The sequence below is a fragment of the Monopterus albus genome, unplaced genomic scaffold (genome assembly GCF_001952655.1).
Source record: "Monopterus albus unplaced genomic scaffold, M_albus_1.0 scaffold59.1, whole genome shotgun sequence".
NCBI classification, from domain to species: Eukaryota; Metazoa; Chordata; class Actinopteri; order Synbranchiformes; family Synbranchidae; genus Monopterus; species Monopterus albus.
In genome coordinates, this window is record NW_018127939.1 from 798,593 (window position 1) to 821,440 (window position 22,848).

General features: G+C 39.2%; 2 protein-coding genes across 2 annotated transcripts in view; one reads left to right on the top strand and one right to left on the bottom strand.

The window, feature by feature from the left end:
* Positions 1 to 1,276: 1,276 nt before the first annotated feature.
* Positions 1,277 to 14,363, bottom strand: mlycd (malonyl-CoA decarboxylase). Its single transcript, XM_020603015.1, has 5 exons — positions 12,970 to 14,363; positions 9,138 to 9,250; positions 8,389 to 8,545; positions 7,809 to 7,961; positions 1,277 to 3,734 (listed from the first exon to the last, which is right to left on the bottom strand). The coding sequence occupies exons 1-5, from the start codon at positions 13,513 to 13,515 to the stop codon at positions 3,189 to 3,191; spliced, it is 1,515 nt and encodes a 504-aa protein (XP_020458671.1). The 5' UTR covers positions 13,516 to 14,363; the 3' UTR covers positions 1,277 to 3,188.
* A 2,153-nt stretch (positions 14,364 to 16,516) lies between these two features.
* The window catches only part of LOC109961793 (DNA topoisomerase I, mitochondrial), a 31,238-nt gene continuing 24,906 nt past the window's right edge, over positions 16,517 to 22,848 (top strand). The window contains exons 1-6 of the mRNA XM_020602929.1: positions 16,517 to 16,649; positions 16,776 to 16,812; positions 16,951 to 17,079; positions 18,294 to 18,348; positions 19,400 to 19,446; positions 22,579 to 22,698. Coding sequence (XP_020458585.1) covers positions 16,964 to 17,079; positions 18,294 to 18,348; positions 19,400 to 19,446; positions 22,579 to 22,698 — 338 coding nt within the window. The 5' untranslated portion in view covers positions 16,517 to 16,649; positions 16,776 to 16,812; positions 16,951 to 16,963. The remainder of the gene's footprint in view (positions 16,650 to 16,775; positions 16,813 to 16,950; positions 17,080 to 18,293; positions 18,349 to 19,399; positions 19,447 to 22,578; positions 22,699 to 22,848) is intronic.

Here is a 22,848-nt window from a genome sequence, read left to right on the forward strand (position 1 = left end):
CCATCTAACTTGCTTGCAGGTTTGGCAAATATAAAAGCTTTAATGATTATATATACACATATATTTTTACCTTTACCAATAGTTGTTTCAGTTTTGGCAACAGCAGTATGGCAGTGGAATAGTGGGCTAAGCAAGGAAAGTTCATATAGCACATTTCACTCATGCAGCAGACATTCAAGAAAAGAAATGTGTGATTTGAGTAATGGGGGTCCTATGCCCCAGTAGAATTTTATGTCTAGCTACACCCCTGTACCCCGCCCACAGCTCTCCTTTCCTGATCCACAGCCACCTATACATGCAACTTCTGCTGCCTCAGTGGTCAACTTCATGACCCTTTGCCTACTGGGCCCAGTGATGCCCAGCACACTGTAGGCCCCTGCAGAACCCACTTCAATGGGCTCACACCTTGCTCACCACCCATTACTTCAGCACTCTTCCACTAGCTCCATGTACTTTAACCTCCTCCCTTCATTGCCCTCTTGAGCTTGTGCCAGGGTTGTAGAACGAGAAGAGACTCTCATAATTAAGTTGTTTTAGTAGTCCAACATAATGTCTCTGAACTTGCCTGGGATATGATGCTGATTCAGTGCCTCCTCCACCAGCTTGTGGCGTATGGACCCAAAGGCGTTTGTTAAGTCCAACCACAGCACAACCAGGTCTCTCTTGTTCTCTCGGGCTTCCCTAATTAATTAAGTAACCATGCCTGTATGTTCCAGATACCCTAGAACCTTTGGGGTTCCTCCTTTTTGGACTGAGGTGTCAATGCAGGTGTTTGACAGGAGGTAATTTGTCAGACACTTCACAATAATGCTGAAGAAAGTCTTCCCCTCGAAACTGAGCAGCAACATTATGAATCTATTGAAACCCATTCCACATGTACCAATGTGAAATACTTTAATTAAGTGTTGCCATCTACAGTGGTCACGTTTTTTAGTTTAGATGTTTTTCAGTACACTATAACATATTATAAAATATAACATATAGGTTTATCATTGACACGGTCTGGCACTTCTTTCCATTGTTGTGCCTTAAAACTTCCTGAGCAGATGAAAACAAAAGGCTTTTATATCTCAAACCTTATCAGAATAAATTAGGACATGAAAATGCCAAGGCCACCTGGTCAATGTGATCTGTAAAAAATTGGATTAGCGTCATTTGTAAAGCAATTTTCTCTGAACAAAGGACAAGAAATGAAACATACCACCGCACACACATGCAATCTACACCTTGAAAAAAGATAACAAAAGAATTGTATGAATTGCTGAATTATTTATAGATGAGGCATGAATTTCCTCAGCAGACAGTTTCTAATCAATTGTAATTAGGTCTTCTGCTGCCTTTTTGAAAGTATTAGCTCCAAGACATGTCAGAGAACAGAGCAGTACAATATTGAACTTGGCTGTGAATCCATTATCAACATGTGCAGGGCTGGAAATGTGACAAAACTGCCATCTGATTAGACACAAATGAAGACAAGTCTAAGTGCACACTGAGCCATTGTGGAAATTGTCAGTGATCAGAATACTTGTCGCTACATTTTTGCCTGCAGAAACCTAGCAATCCAATTTTACTGTCATTTGATCAAGAATGTTTAAAAATATCAGAAGCTGTCTTTGTTTCAGTGATATTTCAGGCAATTAAAAATTCAGAGATTTGCATTCATTTGAGCAGCCATTTTCAAATTAGCTCCATTTAACACATGAAACGTGGACCATCATCTAAACAATTAAAACCCTTCCCATCAGATAATGCAGTGTGCAGCAGTGATTGACTCATCCTCTGAAAAGCCTCCACTGAGTTTTGTATCATTTCATTTAGCAGGCCCAGTGTGTCCATAAATCAGAGTTCAGTGCTGTAACTGCTTGCCATGTGAGCAATTTCTCTTCTCAGTCTTATGGGAAATACCTGACAGACTACTTTAAAAAGTTATTACATTAACTGTATACATATATTAAAGAGTTCATAATTGAAAAATACTGGCCTTTTAAGCTAAAATGCACTTGTGGTCACTACCACCGAGCATCGCTGAGCAAAGGTGACTCAAAACGAGCCCTAGTCGCCAGCAGCAGGTGTGGAGTATGTCATTGGTGTTTCTATGGCAACCTATACCACAGTGTGCATTCTCCTTCTATTGTCAGATGGCATAACAGTGTGGCTCTTTTTCGTATCTACACACATATCAGTGCACCGAGCGGTATGGGTCTCTTCTAGTCTCCAGTATCTCCAGAGACACTCACTCTCTCTCTCAAGGGCATCCTTTAAACAACTGTCCTTTTTGTGCTTCTTTATTCTCCTCCCCCGTCTTCTCAACAACTGAATACCATCAATCTAGCCATTTACTTTAACTTTATTTCTCACTTCATTAGTTTCTAGGACACAGAGTGGCACAGGCAGAGAAAAGTGAGGTGGGGGGAGTAAAGAGTGTGAAAAAAATGAGAAGAAAGTTTGGTTCCTTGGAGAGACACAATATAATTTCACAGTCAACTTGCTGTGATATATTATTTCACAACAATAGGGTGTAGGCTGATATGAGCACTGTTTGGCACCTATACAGAGCATTTAGAACATCAGTGATTGCTCTCTGGAGAGGCTGGTTATGTGTGTGTAGAGAAAAAGTGCATCAGAGTGAGCATAGTCGACTATAAAATAAAAGCAGTCATGACACGGTAGATGGCAGAAAAAAAAATCCAGTTTTGTTTAGAGTTAATAAACAGGAAATAATGTTTCCAGTCTATAATTTTATGTCTTTGTATATTGTGCTTTACTGGAACTAAATAGTTAACAGCAATTAAATTCAAACATGACACAACAAGACTCTCCCATTCATCAACATGATTGCAGTGAGACAGTTTGGCCAAATGAAATAATATAAACATCTCTGATTACAATAGCTACAGTTTCTCAGCCAAGGAAACACTTAATATCAACAACCAGAAACCCAGTGAGGGAAAAATCCTAACCTATGCACTACATACAGCAGATGGGATGAGACACATCTTGTGAGAAATGGTCTAATTTCAATTCAAAAACACTATCAGCTGATGCCCATTCACTGGGGCTTTTGGATCTGTTTACACAAATTAAACAAAATAAAGTTCATGTTCAGTCAATATATAAACAATATCAAGTGCAATCTAACCTGCAGGGCAAAGGAATATGTATTTCATGGGTGTCTCCTTGTGTCTTTCTCACAGTTTGCTGTTCTTCTGAAACTGGGACACCAGCCCCAGCACCTGCTCTGATGCTGAGATGACCTTATTCTGCAGGTAACGAGCACTGTTATTAGACGTGTCATTCAGGAAGTAACGATAGTTCACCATGATGCCACAGGAGTTTGCCACACCCCTGGGGCTGGTGTCAGCATGCCAGTTGAGCCGCCACATGGTGGCGCCATTTTGCAGGTGGAAGTTGGCCACTGGGTTGAGAGCGTAGCCTCGCCTTTTTTCCCCATAGAGGTACCAGGCACAGAGACGCATCAGAACAGGCTCCAGGACATGGGATAGACGTTCTGAGTGCATCCACTCACTGGTGCTAGTTAGCTTGCGGAGGGCGTCTAGAGCCAGGGTTTCTGGGGATGACTTTGTGGCCTGTTCCACTGCCTTCCACTCCTGCTCAGAGAGGAGGTCGGAGCCCCGTCCCTCCTTCCTGTACTGGCTGAGGAGGCCTTGGAGCCAGGAGGAGAAGCCTGGGATGGGTGACAAGCTGGAAAACTGGGTCATGTGAGGGAACTCACTCTGGAAGACATGAGGAGAGATGGAGAGAGGTACAGTTAACCCTTTAACACTGAACCATTTTACATCATGTCTAAATCATTAATTTTATTCAGTTTGAACCTTAAACTCCTTTCTATTCCTCAAACAATTTCTGGTGTCAGAATGCCAACTTTGTTTTTCTAATAAGACTGAAAAGTCTCTTTTTTCAATATGATGTGGGTATAACAGCAGGCAATATTCTCTATTCTAGCTTGGCCACAGTTTGTGCCACAGATACTACAAATCCTATGAATACTATGGATCCGTTGGCATAAAAATATGATCCCAGTGTTCACTTCCTTCAGACACGTCTTCATTTTCACAATTAGTTATAAAAAAATCCCAATATTTAAAAAAGTGTTGCTCTGCAGTGCACCTGACACACTGATGTTGCACCATCATCTCACTGTGACTTCAGCAACATTTTCATGCCAACTGATCCATCGGATATTTCAGAAACAGAACTACAGCATCAGCATCACAATCCTAGCACAGATGTCATGAGCTCACCAGCAAACTGCAGATTTGTAATTACCGTGTTGAATAATTTCTTTGTTAAGCATCAGTCACTGAGCAGTTACAGTAGCCTGTGTTTAACAGGTTTAATGTTTGTAAGTTTAATGTTGCTAATAACATGTTCTGAGAAAAGAAATATTTCTATGTGCTCAATCCATATCAAATGGAACAACTCCCCGAAGACCCAAGAAATGCTTGACAAAACACCCACGCATTTAAGGGGTAAGAAGTTACTTTTTTAAATCCCTGATTTTAAAACACTAAAAGTTGGAGAATCATTCATGCAGGGACAGTTCGGCATAGAACTGCCTCAACCTTCCTTAACCAGGTTAAAGAGAAGAAAACAAAAAAGACAACTAGGAACAAAGTACAGGTATAAAGAAAACAGGTGAGAGGCAGCAGAGCTTTGATCCCTACTAGGATGCAGAGGGCACCACTTTCTTCTAGCAGTGGAAATAAGAAAGATCCACAGTTGACCTCAGCATCAAAACACAGAACTAAATTTTCTTGTTTGTGCTCACGCTGCTAGTACGGCCTTTAGTTCCTTGGACAGGGACGGCTTTACAAATCAACCCCTTTGCTTCACAATCCTGCCCTGGTGATAGAGATGGATGATCCCTCTCTCCTTTCCTCCCCTCTTATTTTATCCTCCTCCTCTGTCCCTTGCACTATCACCTTTAATACCCGTCCTCTTCTCTCACTCCTCTCCCCCGTGACTCGGTCTTGTCTAGACCACACACTCAGACACACACCTCATGAGTTCTCTTCCACCCCACTACCTTCTTCTTGCATCAAAATACCCCCCAACCCCCTTCTCCGCGCTCCGGTGTCTGGGTTGATAAGTGACTGAGCAATGTGGGAGGCAGGCAAGTGAAATGCTGCAGATGAAAGTGGAAGTGTCAGACAACCTCTGGAGGGACACGCTGTTGTCTGTCTGCCTTGCTCTGCAACATTGCTTTCTTTTCTTCCTCCTTGATTTCACCCTTCACTCTGAAATGCAACCTTCTCACTTTCCAAGTCCTGCTAGGTCTTTCCTTGTGTTTCTTCTCACTCTGCTTTATTACAATCTTGCCTTCCTTGCTCCATCTGCTTTTAACTACTGGATGCTGGCATGTCGAAAGTGGGCAGAGTTGCCAAAAAATAAAAAAATAAGGTCATACAGCAAAAGGAGGAGCAGTGCCAGAAATGCACTCCAGGGTCTAATCTACAAAGACAAGCAAGACCTCCTCTCTTCACCTTAAATCACAACTATGACCTTTTCTTTTCCACTCTATCATCTATCCATCATCATAGTGGTCCCTCTGTGGCAGTGCTACTCCTGTCCTCTTCTTTACATAAGCTAAAGCCCTGTCAGAAAGCCAAAGCCTGCAGAATACTAGAAGCAGTCTGTGTTATGGTTTTATGTAGCCTTAAGGCAGAGCATTGCACTTCCACTGGGGTCAGGGGTTTGCCTCCCATTATGGTCATGAGAAATGTATGCAGTGATGGTGTACTTTGAATAGAAGTGTCCAGAAAATGACTTGAAAGTCATAAAAGACTTAGTTCAGTTCAATTTTCAAACAGAAATTTATAGTAATCTTCAAAACCCAAACTGAAGAGCAAAATCTGACTTGTTGCCATCTGTTTTATGATGTAAAATATTCTTATGCTATACAAATATATACATTCTGTGAAATGGCATGTAAACTTTAACTCTGCTGCTCTCTACCACTGAACACCAGCACCAGCTAGTGCAAGAGAGCCATTTCAGCTTCATGTTAAAGCTAGTTAGTGAAATAGCCAAAGCTAGCATTAGCTTTCACTTAAGTTAAACTAACTTACTGAGTTTTCTCTGTGAACTATAAATGAAAAATACAGATTGACCTGGCACATTGGTGTTTTATGTTGTTATTCAATACAACCAAACAAGTTAATAGGTAAATTTTATACAAATGGAGAAAAAACACCAAATTCTGACCAAAGCTAATGCAACTAGCTAAGCAGAAAAGCAGTAACCGCCATCCTTGCCACTTATTGGAATTCGTGTGATTTGGTGTGTTTAAGATACTGTTAAATAAATATTTTGATTTAAACAAATATTAAGACCTAGCAGACACAGTGAAACAGATAAAATTACTCCAAGTGAAATATGGACTGTAAATTAGAAAATTAGAAAAGCTTCATGCTCTTTTTATCCTGGACGCCCTGAAGGCTTTTCGAGGGCAGACTGCAGCATCTGCAGTTTTTGGTATTACGTATGTAGGTTAAATATCAGTGATTGGTTTGGTTAAAATAACATGTGTAGCACAAGATTAAGTCGTTACGACCCTTCTCCGTTTCACAGTTGGCCTGCCTGAAAACCTTTAATTCCTTTTTTCTCAGTATCACTGATTTGTAGTTACTGTTCTTTGCTTTAAGTGTAGTATAGAGAAGTTATGAAGCAGCACACCTCTGTGTGCAGATTATTATTTTTGCATTGCTAAGATGTTGACATGCAAAGCTGGTAGACCTCTTCATGATGACAGAACTCCCTATCTGTAAGGCTTTTACACCACAATAGCTACAGCACAAACTGTCCTGTTGCTGAAGCAGAAAACACAATATCTGCTGAGCTCATTGAACTGTATGTTGCCATTAATAAAAATGCCAATAAGTTAAAAAGCTTGCAGCAATGAAAACAGTCCTTTTGTATGAATAACTAAAGTGGAAGCTGTTTAAAGCAGTGAAACCTGATTTTAATGGAGGGTACACTATAAAGAGCTATTTCCCATCTGTTGGGTAAAGTGGTTTTTGATGTTCCATTCAATGTTCCAATCATTTCACAAGTGCTAGCTAGAGTGGCCTGACATGAAGGGTACTTGCACTTTCTGAGGGGGATGGACAAGATTTCATTACTGTCTGTCTGGTGACTACTGCTCTGTTTATGAGTGTATGCATTTATGCGTGTATATGCAATTGCTAAAACCTGTGGAAGATGCATAGTATGGTAGGATTCAGCACAGAGACTAAAATAAAGACTGAAAAAGCAATCAAATAAAAATCTTGCCTGTCACAGAAGCTCTGCAGGAGTTACAGCTGTAAAACAGCATGTGTCATGTACACTGTAATGATAGCATGTTATTAACTACCTCTAATGGGAAAGGATGATTTAAAAGCTTCACTGATAAAACTAAGCACTTAATGGTTATTCCATTTAGATAACAGATGTTTATATAAGCTGACCTCTCCTCTTACTTTAAGTGCTGTCTTAGCTTCACCTAAGGCAAGTCATTATAAACAGAATGGATTCAAATAATTCTTCTACTACCCTCATTTCAATGTTCACAATACTTTAATTAGCAAAACTATTAACATAAAATCCTACAGCTTTGGCCTCAGCTAGCATATCAAAGAAAATGAAACCATCTGAAACATCAAATTAGTTATTATACAATGCAGAACATTTATCAGAGCATCGAAACACTTTTATGTTCACGGCTGAATTGCCTAATTCCACCATCAATAGTTCTTTGACCAAACAGCCTGAACTACATCCCGAATCCTACAGTAACCTTCACCCACCTGCAGTTCTCTTACCACCCTTTTGATCAGGTAGTTGCCCAGCTCCACCCCTTGTAGGCCAGCCTGGGTGGAGGAAATGGAGTAAAAGACAGCTGCATTTATCTTATTCACATCCTCTTCAGATTCAAGAGTGGCAAACTCACGGACAATGCTCTACAAGAAAAACACAAATTTTGTGGAGTCAGAAATACAAATTCTGCATTACTCAACCATATACAAGCCCATTCCCACTGTTCTGGATAGTTGCAGCCACGAGCGATGTCTTTTAACTGTTTAAGAGGTGCTTGGGCAAAACTGTGGAAATCATTGAACTATTATATGGAATATTCTAAAATTTCAGTGTTGACAAAACCACCTTTTCCCCACTGTAAATGGCAAGACAAGAAGTCAGCACTACAGAGGTTCCTCCCAGAGGGATAAGCAGTTTAAAGGTCATGGTATTGTATTTCACACAGCAATAACCCATTTGTCAGCTGAGAGTAGGAACAAACAGTAAATCCCTGATGTTTAACTATCCCCCAAGGTGCAGTAAAGTGAGACAAACCATTAAGCAGCTTGTAGCTATATAGTAGCTTCTAACCTGAATGTTATCAGAAATTTCTTCAGTCAGGGCCACGTGTAGTACGACCAGGGGTTCTCCTGGCATGGCGGCATGCGTGAAGGCATAACAACGGCGGTATGGTCCCACTCTGCGCTTCAGGTCAGTCCAGTTTCTTATTGGGTGCACTGCCTCATACCTGACAGAAAGCTGAAATTAATCTTTCAGTTTGTAATTGTCAGTATGGTAAGCCCTACCCTCCTCTGTTTAGCTTTCTTTTCCTGGATGGCATATTTGAAATTTACCATAATAACAGTGTCAGAGTGATCTCTCAAAAGACAGAGTAATTATTGAAACACTACTTCCTTGATTTTAGATATAGCTAGACAATAGCAGAGTTTTTATTTATAACTAACTGTGCTTGCTGAAACACCTGTCGCTGCAAAATTATATTAGCTGTAGCTAGCTTGCTAGTTTAGCTAACATTAGCTTCAGGAGTTGCTTTAAATACCATCTCTAGATGACTTTTTAAAGTTTTCAGCTGACTCATTTTAAAACAACAATGCTCTAAAATGATCTTATATTTAAATTCGATGGCTGCATACATGATATACTGCTTAAAGAATAAGATCTGTCATTGTCTATATTAACAAGATTTTCAACCCCCCCCCCTCTTGGTTTTGGTGCAAGATAAAAAAAAATCCAGGTCTTATCCTTTAAGAACAGTCCATTTTCATATGATATAATGAAAGCAAAATGAGAACGATGTGAATGTGAATGAGTGGCTTTACTGGCTGATCTTCTGCAGGATCTCACAGGGGGACTGCCAGGTGATTCTCTCCAGCTGGAGCAGACCTACAGAGAACCACTCAGACAGCAAGCTTTTCAGCATGCTGTTCAGCTCCTGGGAAAGAAAAAAGATGAGTGTTTAGCAGCTGTTCAGAAAAAACACAATATTTCATTTGTTTTTTATAACTGACCTATACTGTATATTGTGGTATAAATATAACACCTGGATGCAGGTAAATCTTATATGTACATGATGAATAAAAAAGAAATCCATACTTTTTATAGCTTATAAAAAAAGAAACATTATAAAACTGTTCTATAAAATGGTAGCTTTTTATGACTTAAAAAAACTGAATAAATACAGTCTTTATAACCTCATGACCTCTTTTATTGAGAAAACTTACAGGCTCTATCTTATTGACTGACAGTGATGTTGCTTAAATTCATCCCTAGGCTATGAACAATTCCATACCCACTTCTTATACCCTGTGCAAGGTGTATGGTCCCCTGGGTGTCCATATGCTGTTTGAATGTTTTCACATTATGAGCAGTGATTTGTTTGAACTTGCAATTGGTTTAGAGGAGGCACTTCAATAAACAACTTGCCATTTCAAAGCAGGCCTGTCCTTCTGCAAAGGTCAGACTTCATTTAAAGCAAATCTCTTGCAAACGCACAAACAAACGCACAAAGTGCACGCACGCAAACACACTCAAACACATAAATATAGCTTATATTGGCTGTTCCATAGGATGACTTCACTTCAGAATTACTTTAATGCTGGCTTGTCAGTCATAATAATAGCTAATACAAACAAGCTTAAATGCAGTTATGGTGTAAAAGCCGCTGGTTGAAATTCTCTGTGAACAACTATCAAAACCAAAACTGACAAAATGGGAAATTCGTCTTTACATACATGTATCAGGCCCTATATTACTCATCACTTTGGTTGAGAGGTTTCATGTTAGAAAAGTCTGTTAAGTGAAGAGTAAATAAACAGTAATCTTAAAAACAGTTCAGAAAAACGTCTCTCACTAGTTATGCAGTGCCTGTGTGAGTGTATTTGTGTTCCTCAAACTTCACAAACGGCCAGAAAAGAAATAAAGAAATAATCCATGATGGCTGATAATCCCAGGCCAACATTTCTGGGGGAAACACAGCACATCAACAATCTGTGAGAGTGCAGCCACTATAGCCAATTCTCACCCACACAAAAGGAAGGGCAGACTGAGATGTGTATTCCACTGACCTAGCAGAAGATGAAATCTTTTGGAATGAAACAACCTAGCAGTCAAAGGCCCGGGGTTAAAAAAGAGATGAAGGATTGGAGGGAAGGGGAATAAAAGGAAATTCTGCACTCCATTCCAAAGAAAATGAAGCAAACATTTTGACACTAGAGCTGTGCCAGTGCAGTGAGAGGCTGATGCTGTAAGCTGATACAGCCTCTGCTACAAGGACCAGTGTGATTATACCGAGCAATGGAAACTGCAGTGCCTGTCTGTCTGAGGCCACATGCCCACTAACTGCCAGAGTGTTTACAGGTCAGGCTCAGATAGTGCCAGCACCTTTACTCGAGTGGGCTGGGTGCCATTGCATGGGTAGAAAATAGCCTCACTGATACTGTGTGTAATCCCAAAGAGCCAACCGAAATGACGTCAATGTCGTTCATCCACTCAGTCTGTGAACAGGTGAGCTAAGAATGAAGAATTAAAGGCCTGGAGGTACAAGGAATGAAGATGAATATCAAAAGATTTACTCAACAAAAGCATACTTATCTGGCATAAGTGAAACTGAAATTGTTGCACAAAACACAGTAATTACAGATTTGCAAATTCCAAACTTGAGTAATTCTATAAACCATATCTTTTCCCCATGTGTGATTTAGTTTTACTTTAATGATCAGATTTTTCCCCCAGTGTTTCTCAACCCAGATATGCCCATATTCTCAACACAGGTACAAAAAGTTTCATATTTGCCATGACCTTTCTCATTTTACCTCAATCAATTCTGGAAATAGCAATAAGCAAAGACTGCTGTGCATTGCCAAGAGCAGGTGGTCAGCACTGAGAACAAGTAAGTGTTCCGTAGATAGCTCAGACCTTTTTAAGATACAAAAGCTCTCAGTGGGCCTAGCTTATTGAGATGAAATGCATCCAAAGCACCTTTCAGCAAGAGTAAGATAGATATTGAGCAGCAGAAGTGAGGAGAGGCTAGAAGTCCTCTGGCAAAGGAGTAGTCTGAGTCTTTGAAAATCATATTAGGCAACAGCTCTTAACAGGTTTTAGCTTTGTTCAAAAGCAAATCAAAACATAAAAACTGATCACAGAGATGATAGAAAACCTTTTGCTCCATCATTGGAGGGCAGCTTTGGTTTGACCGTCTCGGTTATGTCATCTCATCAGAACAAGTTTACAAAGCAACAGAGAGCAATGCGACTACCATGTTTGAGAAAAGCAGACATGAGGTGGCATTTATAACAGAAAGCAGTATACTTTAGAGAAGGCCACCATGCTGTTTATTCCTATATCTTTCTTTATGGTAAGTTTCAGTACATCATTTGGAATATGTCAACATCTACTAGGCACTATAGGTGCTTTTCTCTTTTAGTTTCAACAAAAGGGCGGCTGGTCGCCTGAGAAACTGTAAGTCTCCAGCACTACTCAACTCATAAATGCAGTTTCATGTCAACTCAGTGTGAGTCCGACTTAGAGATACAGCCAACACAAAAAATGCAAGCCAGGCTATTACTGTCACTCATGAAATGCAAGTACAAACACCAGCAGTTCTGTAACCTTTGTCAAACTTAGCCTGTCAAATTAGTCCATTGTTGCTCTGAATGCGTCAGAGTGTATTTATATCAAGACAGCTATGGTACATTTTGCGTACATTTGTGTTTTTTGGGGTTTGGGGGGGGGGCGGAATTACATGCCTTAGAACATTGATAGAGATAAGAACTCTCAAACAAACTAAAAGCATGAAATTAATATGACAGCATGCTTGCTATCTGAAAAAAAATATTTCACTCTTATTTCAAGGTGGAAATGGAAACTGCGACCCTCCAACGCTGGGCTGAACTGAAAATTGTAATTATATCTGATTGAACATGAATGAACAATGAGGTAAATGAGACCAGAACTGGTGGCTTTTTTTTTTTAGAAATAAGTTGCCAAAAATGTCCCATTAAGAGGGTAAAGAATACAGAAGCCATGTCTGTGTGATGGAATTTTTCCCTCCCTGCCTTTTATTTCAGTTTTGTTTTCACTTTGTCTTCAAAAGATTCATTCCAATTATTCATTACATGCCTGATTTATATTCAGCTCTTTCACCTTGTTGCAGCAGCAGAGTAGCTCTTGCCACTTTATGTATAATACAAAATATTGTTACTGGATCTATTTTAACACAAGAGCTTTCCAGTTCTGATCAGTATGGTAAATTCATATTTCCAGCAACGATGTGCAGAAATTATGAAGGAAGCCCTGAAATGGATCTAAACAGTATTTGTGCAAAACAAGTTTGGTCTAATCTATTTGCAAGTACTTCCTAAAGTTCTTCTAGAATGGTGAGGTTAACTGGAGGAAAGGTCATTGCCACTCAAGCCATGTGAAATGTAGGTGGTGGGGTGGGGGTGCAAGCAAGGGGTGTAGTGCATGGCTCTGGGGTGGGGGGTGTAGTTGTGTAAGCAGCTACGCATACTGTTTATACTGCTACTACAAACCACATGCAACGACACTAAATTACTGAACATTCAGGTCCAGCAACAGTGCCAAAATCCTAAACGCGAAATGCACTGTTTGACTCATGCGAGCACCCGTAGAAATTATAAACAAATGCATTACCCTTATGTTCGGGCTCTCTATAGCTTTGGCTGAGATTATTTCAAGCACATCGGATCGGAGATCCACAAGGAACTTCACTCCACTCTCGACCCTGCTTATATGATTAAGTAACTGTTTATAACGTGGAGTCAAGCTGTACCGAAGCCTGTCTTCCACTTGCAAAACAGTCGCCAAGTCCCGTAGCTGATTGTCCAACAACTTCACAGCTAGCTCTGAGACACTTTTGTGGTCTACTCCGAAGTCTTGCGACAGCTTTGTCAGGAAGCCAACTTTGTTTTCCTTGTCGAGACTTCTGTAGAAGCGCATTAACTCCAGGCTGTTTGAATCAGGAACAGGGGGAGACTTTTCTCTGGTTTCGTATGCGGGTAAAGGTGCAACGACCCTCGCCAGTATCTCTTCCATTTCTGTGACACCGACACGAATCGGGGTAGAAAACCAACGCCAACCGCTGATATTCGAGGCCTTCAGAGCACCTTTATAGACAGACCGGTGTCGCAAGGACCTCACAATGCTACGAACAGCCCAAATAATGGGGTGGGAAATCATCTCCGAGAGGGAACTCGGCCTGTTTGGAATGCGCAACCACTGAACAAACAAGGGGAAACCGTTTCCGGGTCTCTTAAAGAGACAGTACAATCATGGCAACATGTTTGAAGGTTAAACTGAGGGTCCATGACATACCTACAGCAGCCCATAAAAACAAACCCTTTTGGTATTAAAGCTTAAGTAAAAACAAACCCTTTTGGTATTAAAGCTTAAGTATAAACATGGTAACACCTGAGGTAAAAAGGATTTACAGTCGACAGAATCGAGCCTGACTGGATCTCAAAATGTATCTGAATGTATCAGTAAAAATACTTTGCTGAACAGCTGATTGAGTGGACAAATCTCCAAACTCTGTATTGACTATGACCGAAGCTGAAACTGTTTGAAGAGAACTTCACGGTGGACAACAGCTATAACATTTGGAACGACCTACTGTATTTCTTGTGTATACTTATTTTGTAAACTTTGCAGCAGGTTTTTACAACTGCTGGTACTCTGGAAAATGGTCAGATGTGAGTGTACTGTGTAACTCGGTAGTTGTTTTATCAAATTTATTTAGATTTTATGTCTGAGTAGCACCTAGTCTTATTTTAATCTTCTCATACTAACAACAGGACAGTTGACGGCTACAGAAATCTCCATATCTGTCTGGGAAATGTTCATTCATAAATTGAGAACAACTAATGATGTTTTAAATTTGTTACATTCATAAATATTTGCAAAAAGTACAAAAATTGCTTTTCTGGTAGACATTGTGAAGCAAATTTGTTGTTATGTAAATTCATTTCATGTACATTTTTTTGTTGTTGTTTTCAGTTATTTTTTTTACAGACCCTGGCATAATTTTTGTTGCCATGCACATGCAGATGTTTTGCATACATAAATAAAGTTAAAATAAAAACAACAACAACAAGAGAAAAATAGTCTATCCTTGACAGACCCAAACTTTACATCAATCAAATAAGTTCATGGGTCCAATAAGTTCATGGGATGTTGTAGAATCAATATTTATTTTTAAAGTTGGTTTTCCTATTTTTCACATGTGTATTTATACATTTTTATGTTGTGAGTTGGATGTCTTCTATTCCATGATTCCTAATCTCCAAAGAAAACAAATACCAATATAATAACTGTGCTATGAAAACCTAAATGTCTGCAGTTAGCCTATATGTAAAACTTAGTTTTCAAACCAATAACAGTTCAATACATTATACATTACTGTAACAGTATTCCCATAAATAATGAATCAAGAGTGGATTGTTGATGACTTTTTAAAATAATTTGTAGCTCAAAAATGTGAGTCAACATGACAAATATAATATCAAAACTGAACGCATTTTATGGGCAAACCATGTCACACAAGAGTAACAGGAATACACAGTAAGAAAAAAAAAAGTATATCAAATTGTCTTTATTTATAACCGTAAGTATTTCTCTTCAGTACTGAAGCTGATCATTAAAATGGTTATTTTAGAATGGTCTTATGTGTTAGGTGTATCACAAAAATGATGTACACAATACACTTAAGTGTCTCACTCTATTCTCCTCAATGACAGCTGAGCTTTCAACTGACAATGAACTTTATGTTGTTGGTCATTTGTTGGTAGATAGATATTGGTAGTAGTTTGTGCAAGCTATCAGGTCCAATCATCACCCTGTGTGGTTGAATAATGTAGTATATTATGAGATCATTTTAAAAGATATACAGCAGGGTATCTTGTAGTACAGACATTCCTTTTGCCTTCATTAGGCTCAAAAATCTGATGATCACAACATCTTTTACATTTTTTGGAAGCTGCATCCCTGAAAGAACTGGATGGTGGTAATATATAGTTGTTATTTTTGTTTTTAAAAAGAGTGCCATGTACAGTATGTGAGGTAAAGAAAAGTACAATATTAGATTTAACAGCTTAACTTCATGATTTAAGTAATACATTCCCACTGACACGGTGAGATGGCAAATCATTAGTTTTTATGGCAGTTGTCAGAATAAAAAGACACTTGTATTGTGATGTGTTTCACTGAACATTATTTAACAGGCAGATATAACAGGAAAAGGGCTTCTCAACATTACACTCTCTTTTGAACAGATATGAAATGCTATTCTATTGCACATACTCATTGTTGCTGTTCTGTTTATTGTCTAAAATTTGTTATGGGAACCTGCATTCAAATGGGACTCATTGTTATGTATGTGCTAAATATCACTTAGCAGATAACTGAACAAAGGGGAAACAAGAAGACAGATATGATTCATGTCCACATCCAGCCACAACAGTGACACCATGCGAAACAGAATGATCCTGATTTGTTTCTGACTGAGGCAAGTTGTAAAGGGACAGTTACACACACCACAGAGTCACATTATAAAGGAATCTTATTTATGGTTTTTCAGATCACCAATGTCTGTCATGTGTTGTTTGATAATATATGAACTACTTTCCTATAGATTGATAAATCAATGAGGAACTGTTAAAACCCATGATTTTTACAATGATGCCAATTTTCCAGAAATTTTGAGCAATAGCAATGTATGACTTATACTGTAGTATTCATCTACAGGGTCTGGAATGAAGTGGGACTGATGAAGACAAGGTCATGTCTGTGGGGTGAGAAGACAAAACTAGATTTCTCTGTACAAGTGGCAGAGAAAGCAAGAACAAATACTGCAGAGGTTGTTACATCAAGAGGTGCTTGAGATTAGCTTGTTTGCCCCCTGATACCATAGGTGCAACTTTGCACCTCCAGTAACTGTGACACTGGTGGATACTCCACTGTTTAGGCTACTAGGTGAACATGGCATGTATGCAAATTTTTACGTTCCATTGCAGAATTTATGAGCGCACTATATAGTGGGTAGATTTACACACTACACATTTGGACACCACTGCACCATAGTGAACACATTACAGTAACAGTGCACTATATAGAGAGAAGGGAGTGATTTCGGACACAGCCAAAGCATAATCTTGGTCATTGCATCGGACGGGTCATAGAACATGGCGTGACACCACCCAACCTGGCAACTTGCCACTCTCGGAACTGGTCCAGCCAATCAGAGTTTAGCTGGATTTGATGCTAGTTGAACTTAACGCTCGCAAAAATCGGGCCACATACTGCTCTATCTACCAAAGGTATTTTACTTGAAAAATAACTCTGTACTATCTGATTTTACAAGTTCTTCGCAAGTTGATTGATATGTTGACTTTTAATGACTAGTCATGTAATGTATTTTTTTTTTACTTGATTTGACAACGCAGAATAAGAGGTGACTGGAATCAGCTACCTGTCGAGAAGGTAAGTTTCTGTTAGCAGTTGGCTGAAGTTAGCTAGCTAATTGGCTAACTGTAGGCCAGAGCTCTCTAGGGCGGTAAATATTCTAATAATGTGAATCTATTTGCTATTGACATTTTATGTGCATTGTGCTGTGCTAAGGTACACGTGAGAGATGGGAAGAGAGAAGGACGTTAAAGGAGACGGGAAGGCCAAGCACAAAGCAACGAAATTGAAAAGGCTGAGTGGTTATGAAAGCGCTGGCGCCGGGGGTGATACGGTTAAGTACGGGTAAGCGTTGTGTGTGGATTTGTGGGAAACAGAAAAGAATGCATAGAAAGATGGTTTGCGAGAACTTATTACTTCAACAAGAGCCAATCAAGTGTTAATCAAATAAATCAGCCGAATGACCTCCTGTTATAATTGCAGATTTGAAGCAGCTCCATAATAATACATGCATGTGACCCGACTGCTGCATATCCAACATCTGTGCAGGATTAACACAGCCCACACATGAAAGCTGTTTTTTACAGTCAGCGTTGCCGTTCATATTGCTGATCTGTGGAGACAAATTAATTTGGATTAAAAACAAGCTCCTTCTCGAATGCTGATGAAGAGTATGAACCATATAGAAGTATGTGTGTGCGCGCTACTAAAGGACAGACACAAGAAAGTGTTACAGAGAGAGTGCTGTGTTGGCTGGTGGCATTGAGTGCGTGCATTCATTTCACTGAGTACACTGGGTGCTCTATCTTCATATGAATAAATTAATTAACTTGATATCTGATGCATTTATTACCATGCATATGTGAGCAGACAAATGAATGTGGAGTGATCTGTCATTGGCTTGTGTAATTGATGAGAGCAGAGTGATAAATAGACACCTGTAAGTCCTACTGGCAGTAGAGCAGGCTGCTGTCTGTGACAGATAGCCTCATGTTATTTCATGGCACACTAACTGAATCACTGATTAAGAATCAACTTACCCCTCCTCAGGTCCAAGATTCGTGGAACAAATTTTCCTGAGCATGACAGTGCCTCCTGCTTTAACTGGTGTACTGCCTTACTCTGATGTTTGGGTAAAATTGTGATTGATTTAAAAATAAAAAATGAACACATCAAGGGAATAATTGCAGCTCAGTTTCATGATGTAACCTGCCCCAAAGGTTGTAAAGTTCAAATTGAAAAGTTCAGAGTTGTCAGGGGATCCTCTGCCTGTCTCATTGTTGGTATTTTATAACATTGTCTGCCTAGAATGATACAAACCAGGCAGAGACACAAATCTAATATCAGCCTAATATACTCTCAATATAAGCCTAAACTTGAAAAGAGCAGCTTAAACCCTTTTATAGGGGCTCATTCAGTCATGTCACAGTAGCAAGGATAGTTAATTTCTTCTTGCAGTTGTACTATACCTGCATAACTGCTTGTGTTAGAAATCTGGCATCATTAACAAAACCTTTGTCTTCCTCTCATTGTCATCCCTGTTCCATCTTGATGAGCAGTGCAGAGCCAACTAAATCTACAAAGAAAACGGAAAATGAAAAGGCTCATAAGAAGGTAAACCACTCATCATCTTCTGTCTGTATTGAACAATAGATTTGGCTAAAATGTGTCCCGTTTCAGCTGACCCATACTTAGAACATCTTAATGGAAATTCAGTGTCGTTTTGGCCAGCAGAGGGATTGTGATGGTCATGCGAGTCTGTCCGTAACTCTTGCCCTCTATGGAATTAGCACGTCTGATACCAGGGGGAAAATTCCTTCCCCTGTTACCCAGTGACCCCAGCTCAGCTTGTGTGCAACGGCTTGCCCCAGTACAGTAGGTTACCTCAATGCTGTCTGGTCTCCACAACAGTGGCAAAGTATATTTACATGCATACCAACAACCAGACTACAGGGCAGTGTTTTGGTTACAGTGTTTAAATGGTTTAAAGCAACATAATTTGTCTGATAACATGAGGTCATTTAATAATAGCTGTACTACCTCCTCCCACTTCACAGCACAGTGTTATGTTAAGGGCTGCAATTTATCATTATTTTAATTTTAAATTAATCTGACAGTTTTTCTGTTAGTGGATAAATTTGGTAGTTGTTTTGTCTAAAATTTTAGTTAATAATGGAAGAGGCTGATCACAGTTCAGAGTTCGTGGTGACATCTTCACATTGTTTGATTTGTCTAACAGGCAAACCGATTTGTCCCAAAACAAGAGCTATTCAGATAGTGATAAAGAGCAAATCCTCACATTGAAGAAGCTGGAAATAAAGAATGATTTGTGTTTTTGCTTGATAAACCAATTATCAAAATGGATACATTTTTTTTTATTGCTCAACCTCTGATCAAGAGATTCGGATAAAAGACTTTGCCCGATATTTTTCATTTGTCGAAATTGTATGTCATTCAGACTAAGATGTGTCATACATCCATGAATGTACTCAGTGGGAGTTCTGGACGACCTAACATGGCCTCTTTGTGGTTAAGTCATTTTGCATACAGTTGTTTAAATGCAAGAAGTTAGTGTGTTACAGCGCACCGTGTCATGGGCCAGCTCTGTGTGTGTCTTGCAGTGCAGTTATGTTGTGCTGGGCTTTAATGCATGTCCTTCCCTCAGCTCAAGACACCCAAGACCGAGACTATGGAGCAAGCCAACAGCCCCAGGTAGGGATGAAGCCATAATGCCCGTAGATTGTATCTTATTAAAGGCCAAGATAGTAAACTGAAAAGCTGCTATGGAGCAATTGTGCCAGAAATTGCGTTTTTCTCCTCTTTTTTTCCCCTGCTTCTTCCTCCCTCCTGAGGTGATAGAAATGAAATCCTGTGTTTTGATGTTCAAGGGCCCTGGACAAAAGCCTTTCCAATTTTATAACCTACAATGTGTTAAGCTGTCTCAGAGAAAATTAATTTCACTCTGCACTGAAGACAGATATCTGTGGCTTGTCAGGAACGTAATAAATGAGAATGCTTGGTTTGACTCGTTGGATGCTCAGCAGGGTGTTGCTGGGATGGCAGACTTTGGCTGAAGGCCTGCTGTGCCGAATGTGACTCGCAGTAGTGCTTCTATAGAGTTGTTAATGGATTGTTTCCCAGACATGGACTTAGCCCAACCAAATACAAGAAGTGACATTTCAAAGGAGATGTCAGTTGGAAAAACAGTTTTGTTAAAATCTGACTTTTAATGTTTCCCTTTAGGGTTTATTCCTTCAGAAAAGCTCAGGTGGTAACTGTGCTAGATGAGCCGGTTTCATGCTGGGAGGAAAGTTAAAGTCTTGCAGCAGAGTTGGGAAGAAGCATAAGGCTATTAGAACCACAGACCATAAATGTCAATAGACGCAGTGACCCTCCTTTTGTATAAGTCTTTATGGATTTTGCTTAGTGGTGCAGTATACTAAAAACATGACCATTTATACACACTGCTTTTTTTTTTTTTTTTTTGTTCCTCCATGTTGAGCTGAACAGCTTGGCCTCAGCGTACACCACAGCACTGCAAAGCACAGTAAAAATAAAATAGGGAAAAACTTAGACAGAGGCTTCTCCTATATGTGCAGTTTCTCGTGAATATTAAAAGAGTTCTGGCTCACAAGTGGTGTGTCTGCTGCGAAGGATAGAACATGGATATTTTGGTTATTTAATTTGGAATGAATGTGACTGTGATACAGTGTGACACCTGCAGGCAGGCAGTATGGTTTCTGCATTTACTTGTCACATTAAAAATACCTCCATCCCTGATGGGAGCTGATGCATGAAGCCTGATGCAAAGGGACGCTGTTCTAGCTAATTTAGTCAGTGTGGCTGTAATATACTCAAGTAGTTTTCTAGGCATGTAAAACCAGTTGTTTATTGTTAGCATAATGATTTCATAAAGAATGTTCAAGTGGGAGTAAGCACTTTCACTTTGGTCTGGAATCCCAAATTATTTTGTCATGCACCTGTGAGCTGTTCAGGTTCTCCTGTGAGCAGATGGGGTAGGGAAAATAGTGAATATGTGGCAAAATGGTTAGCGGTTTGTATTTACCAACATTAAACTTGGTGGAGAAATGCAAAGGTCCAAAAGTAAAGGAAGAAACTAGTGTATAATTGGTATAAAGGTCAGTGATGTCATGACGTGATGATCTCACCAGTCACCTTGTTTTGTTTTCTCACATATGTAAATGTGTTCCTCTTTTATTAAAATGCAAAAAAAAACCTTTACATTGAAATGATACAGAATGTCTTTAAGAAATAAAATGGCATTCTTATTGAATAATGTCCAAGATATCTTGTTTTGAGGTTCTACAGCCCCCTTATTTTGTGCTGGAACACAAATGGGAGCAGCATTTGCAGCAAAGAGCAGATGTAGTCAGAGACCATAGAACCTGAAAGAAGGTTCATTACCCTCAATCACAAGCCATCAAGGGTCATACTGTGGAAGTGCAGAAAGGGTGCATTAGCTTCGTACTGTGTATCAGGTAGTTGATAACGCTGTGACTTTCAGTTGGGATTCAATAAGCTCATTTGACAATTACGTGCTACAGTGCTTCACATTTTTCCTATTTCCTCCTTAATGTTATGTGAAGCAAAGGAGAGCGCTGTTATCTGTTAGCAGTAGTGAGTCTAATGTGTTGAATTTATTTATTTTTTTAAATCTGGACCCATTCCCACCAATTCCTCACTCGTTAGGGAAATTCAAGCTTGCAGTTGCATTATTATTATTATTTTTATTTCTGATTGCTGTAATTATGTCATCATCATTACCGTTTAGATAATGTTGCTTAATTACCATAATTATGTGGGATTTCTTGTGGTCAATAAGTCGGTGTGTGCCTAAGGATTTTTTTTTTTTAAATGTTCGACATGCAGGATAATTTTGTCCTAACTCTTTAACTAACACTGTGGCAGGCTGCAGCAGTAAGAAAGAACCATTCAGCTTTTATTCTGCGTTGTTATCAGCTTGTTAAATAGAGGCTGATTCAAAATGAACAGCTCAAGTGCATGATTGTCCAAGACAAAGTTTACAAAAAAGCAGAACAGTTCAGATCTTTGCACAGTAATTTCCTGCCGTTAATATATTTTTTTGTTTTAATCTTAGTCACTGTAACAAAAATGGGTGTTGGAGTCTAATTTTAGTCTTTTGATTATATTGGTTTTAGTGTTGTTTTCATTTTTATCCTTAATTTTTTAAGACTTACAGTTGAATTATACTATACTATTGAAGTATACTATACTATCAAAGTGCCCTGAGATGGTTTTTGTTGTCAATTGGCACTATAAAATTCAAACAGAATGGAGATGAATTGAGCAACATCTTGCGGTTCCACAGAATACTTAATTCCCATTCATCAGTCTTTCACATTATCACTTAGTTTTTATTGGCTGATTAAAAAATGTAAAACATGTCATCATAGTTTTCGTTATCAAATATTACTTTTAAATGATCTTTTCTTGTTTTTGTCCTGGAAAGTAGGCTGGCTGTGAATATTTTTCTCTGTAGTTTTTGTTGACAACACTGGTACAGATCATAAAGAGCCACCTGAGGCATATTTGTCTTGACTTTTATACTAAAAATGTTTCCCAGGGGATCAAACAAGGAAGGTTTAAACATTTTAATTGAGATGAACATTTCTTTTATTTGTAAACTGGAGTTTAGGGTGGGTCACTGTGAAGTGACTTGTCGCTCATCCAGCATAAATACATAAGTCAGTGATACCACATGAGTAGGACTTCAGACTGAAAAAAGGACAAAAATTAAAAAAAAAAAGATGACAAGAGTATTGAGCTTTATTACGGACCCTGTCTGTTATTCCTGTGGTTTAGTGAGTCCATAAAACAGGAGCCAGAGGATGACAACTTCACTGTGATAAAGAAAGGGTTGAAAAGGAAAAGAACTAAAGATGAGCCCATGGAAGGCCCTTCACAGTCCACTGCTACACATGCGTAAGTGTGACCAGATGTCTGAGCTTTGACTTGGCCTGATATTAAAGCATTCCTTACTTGTGAGCTTTATTGATACTAGTACTAGAGTATGGCTAACAATGTTGTTTGGGCATCCTAAATACATGTTATTTTCTCATGTTGTGTAAGCGA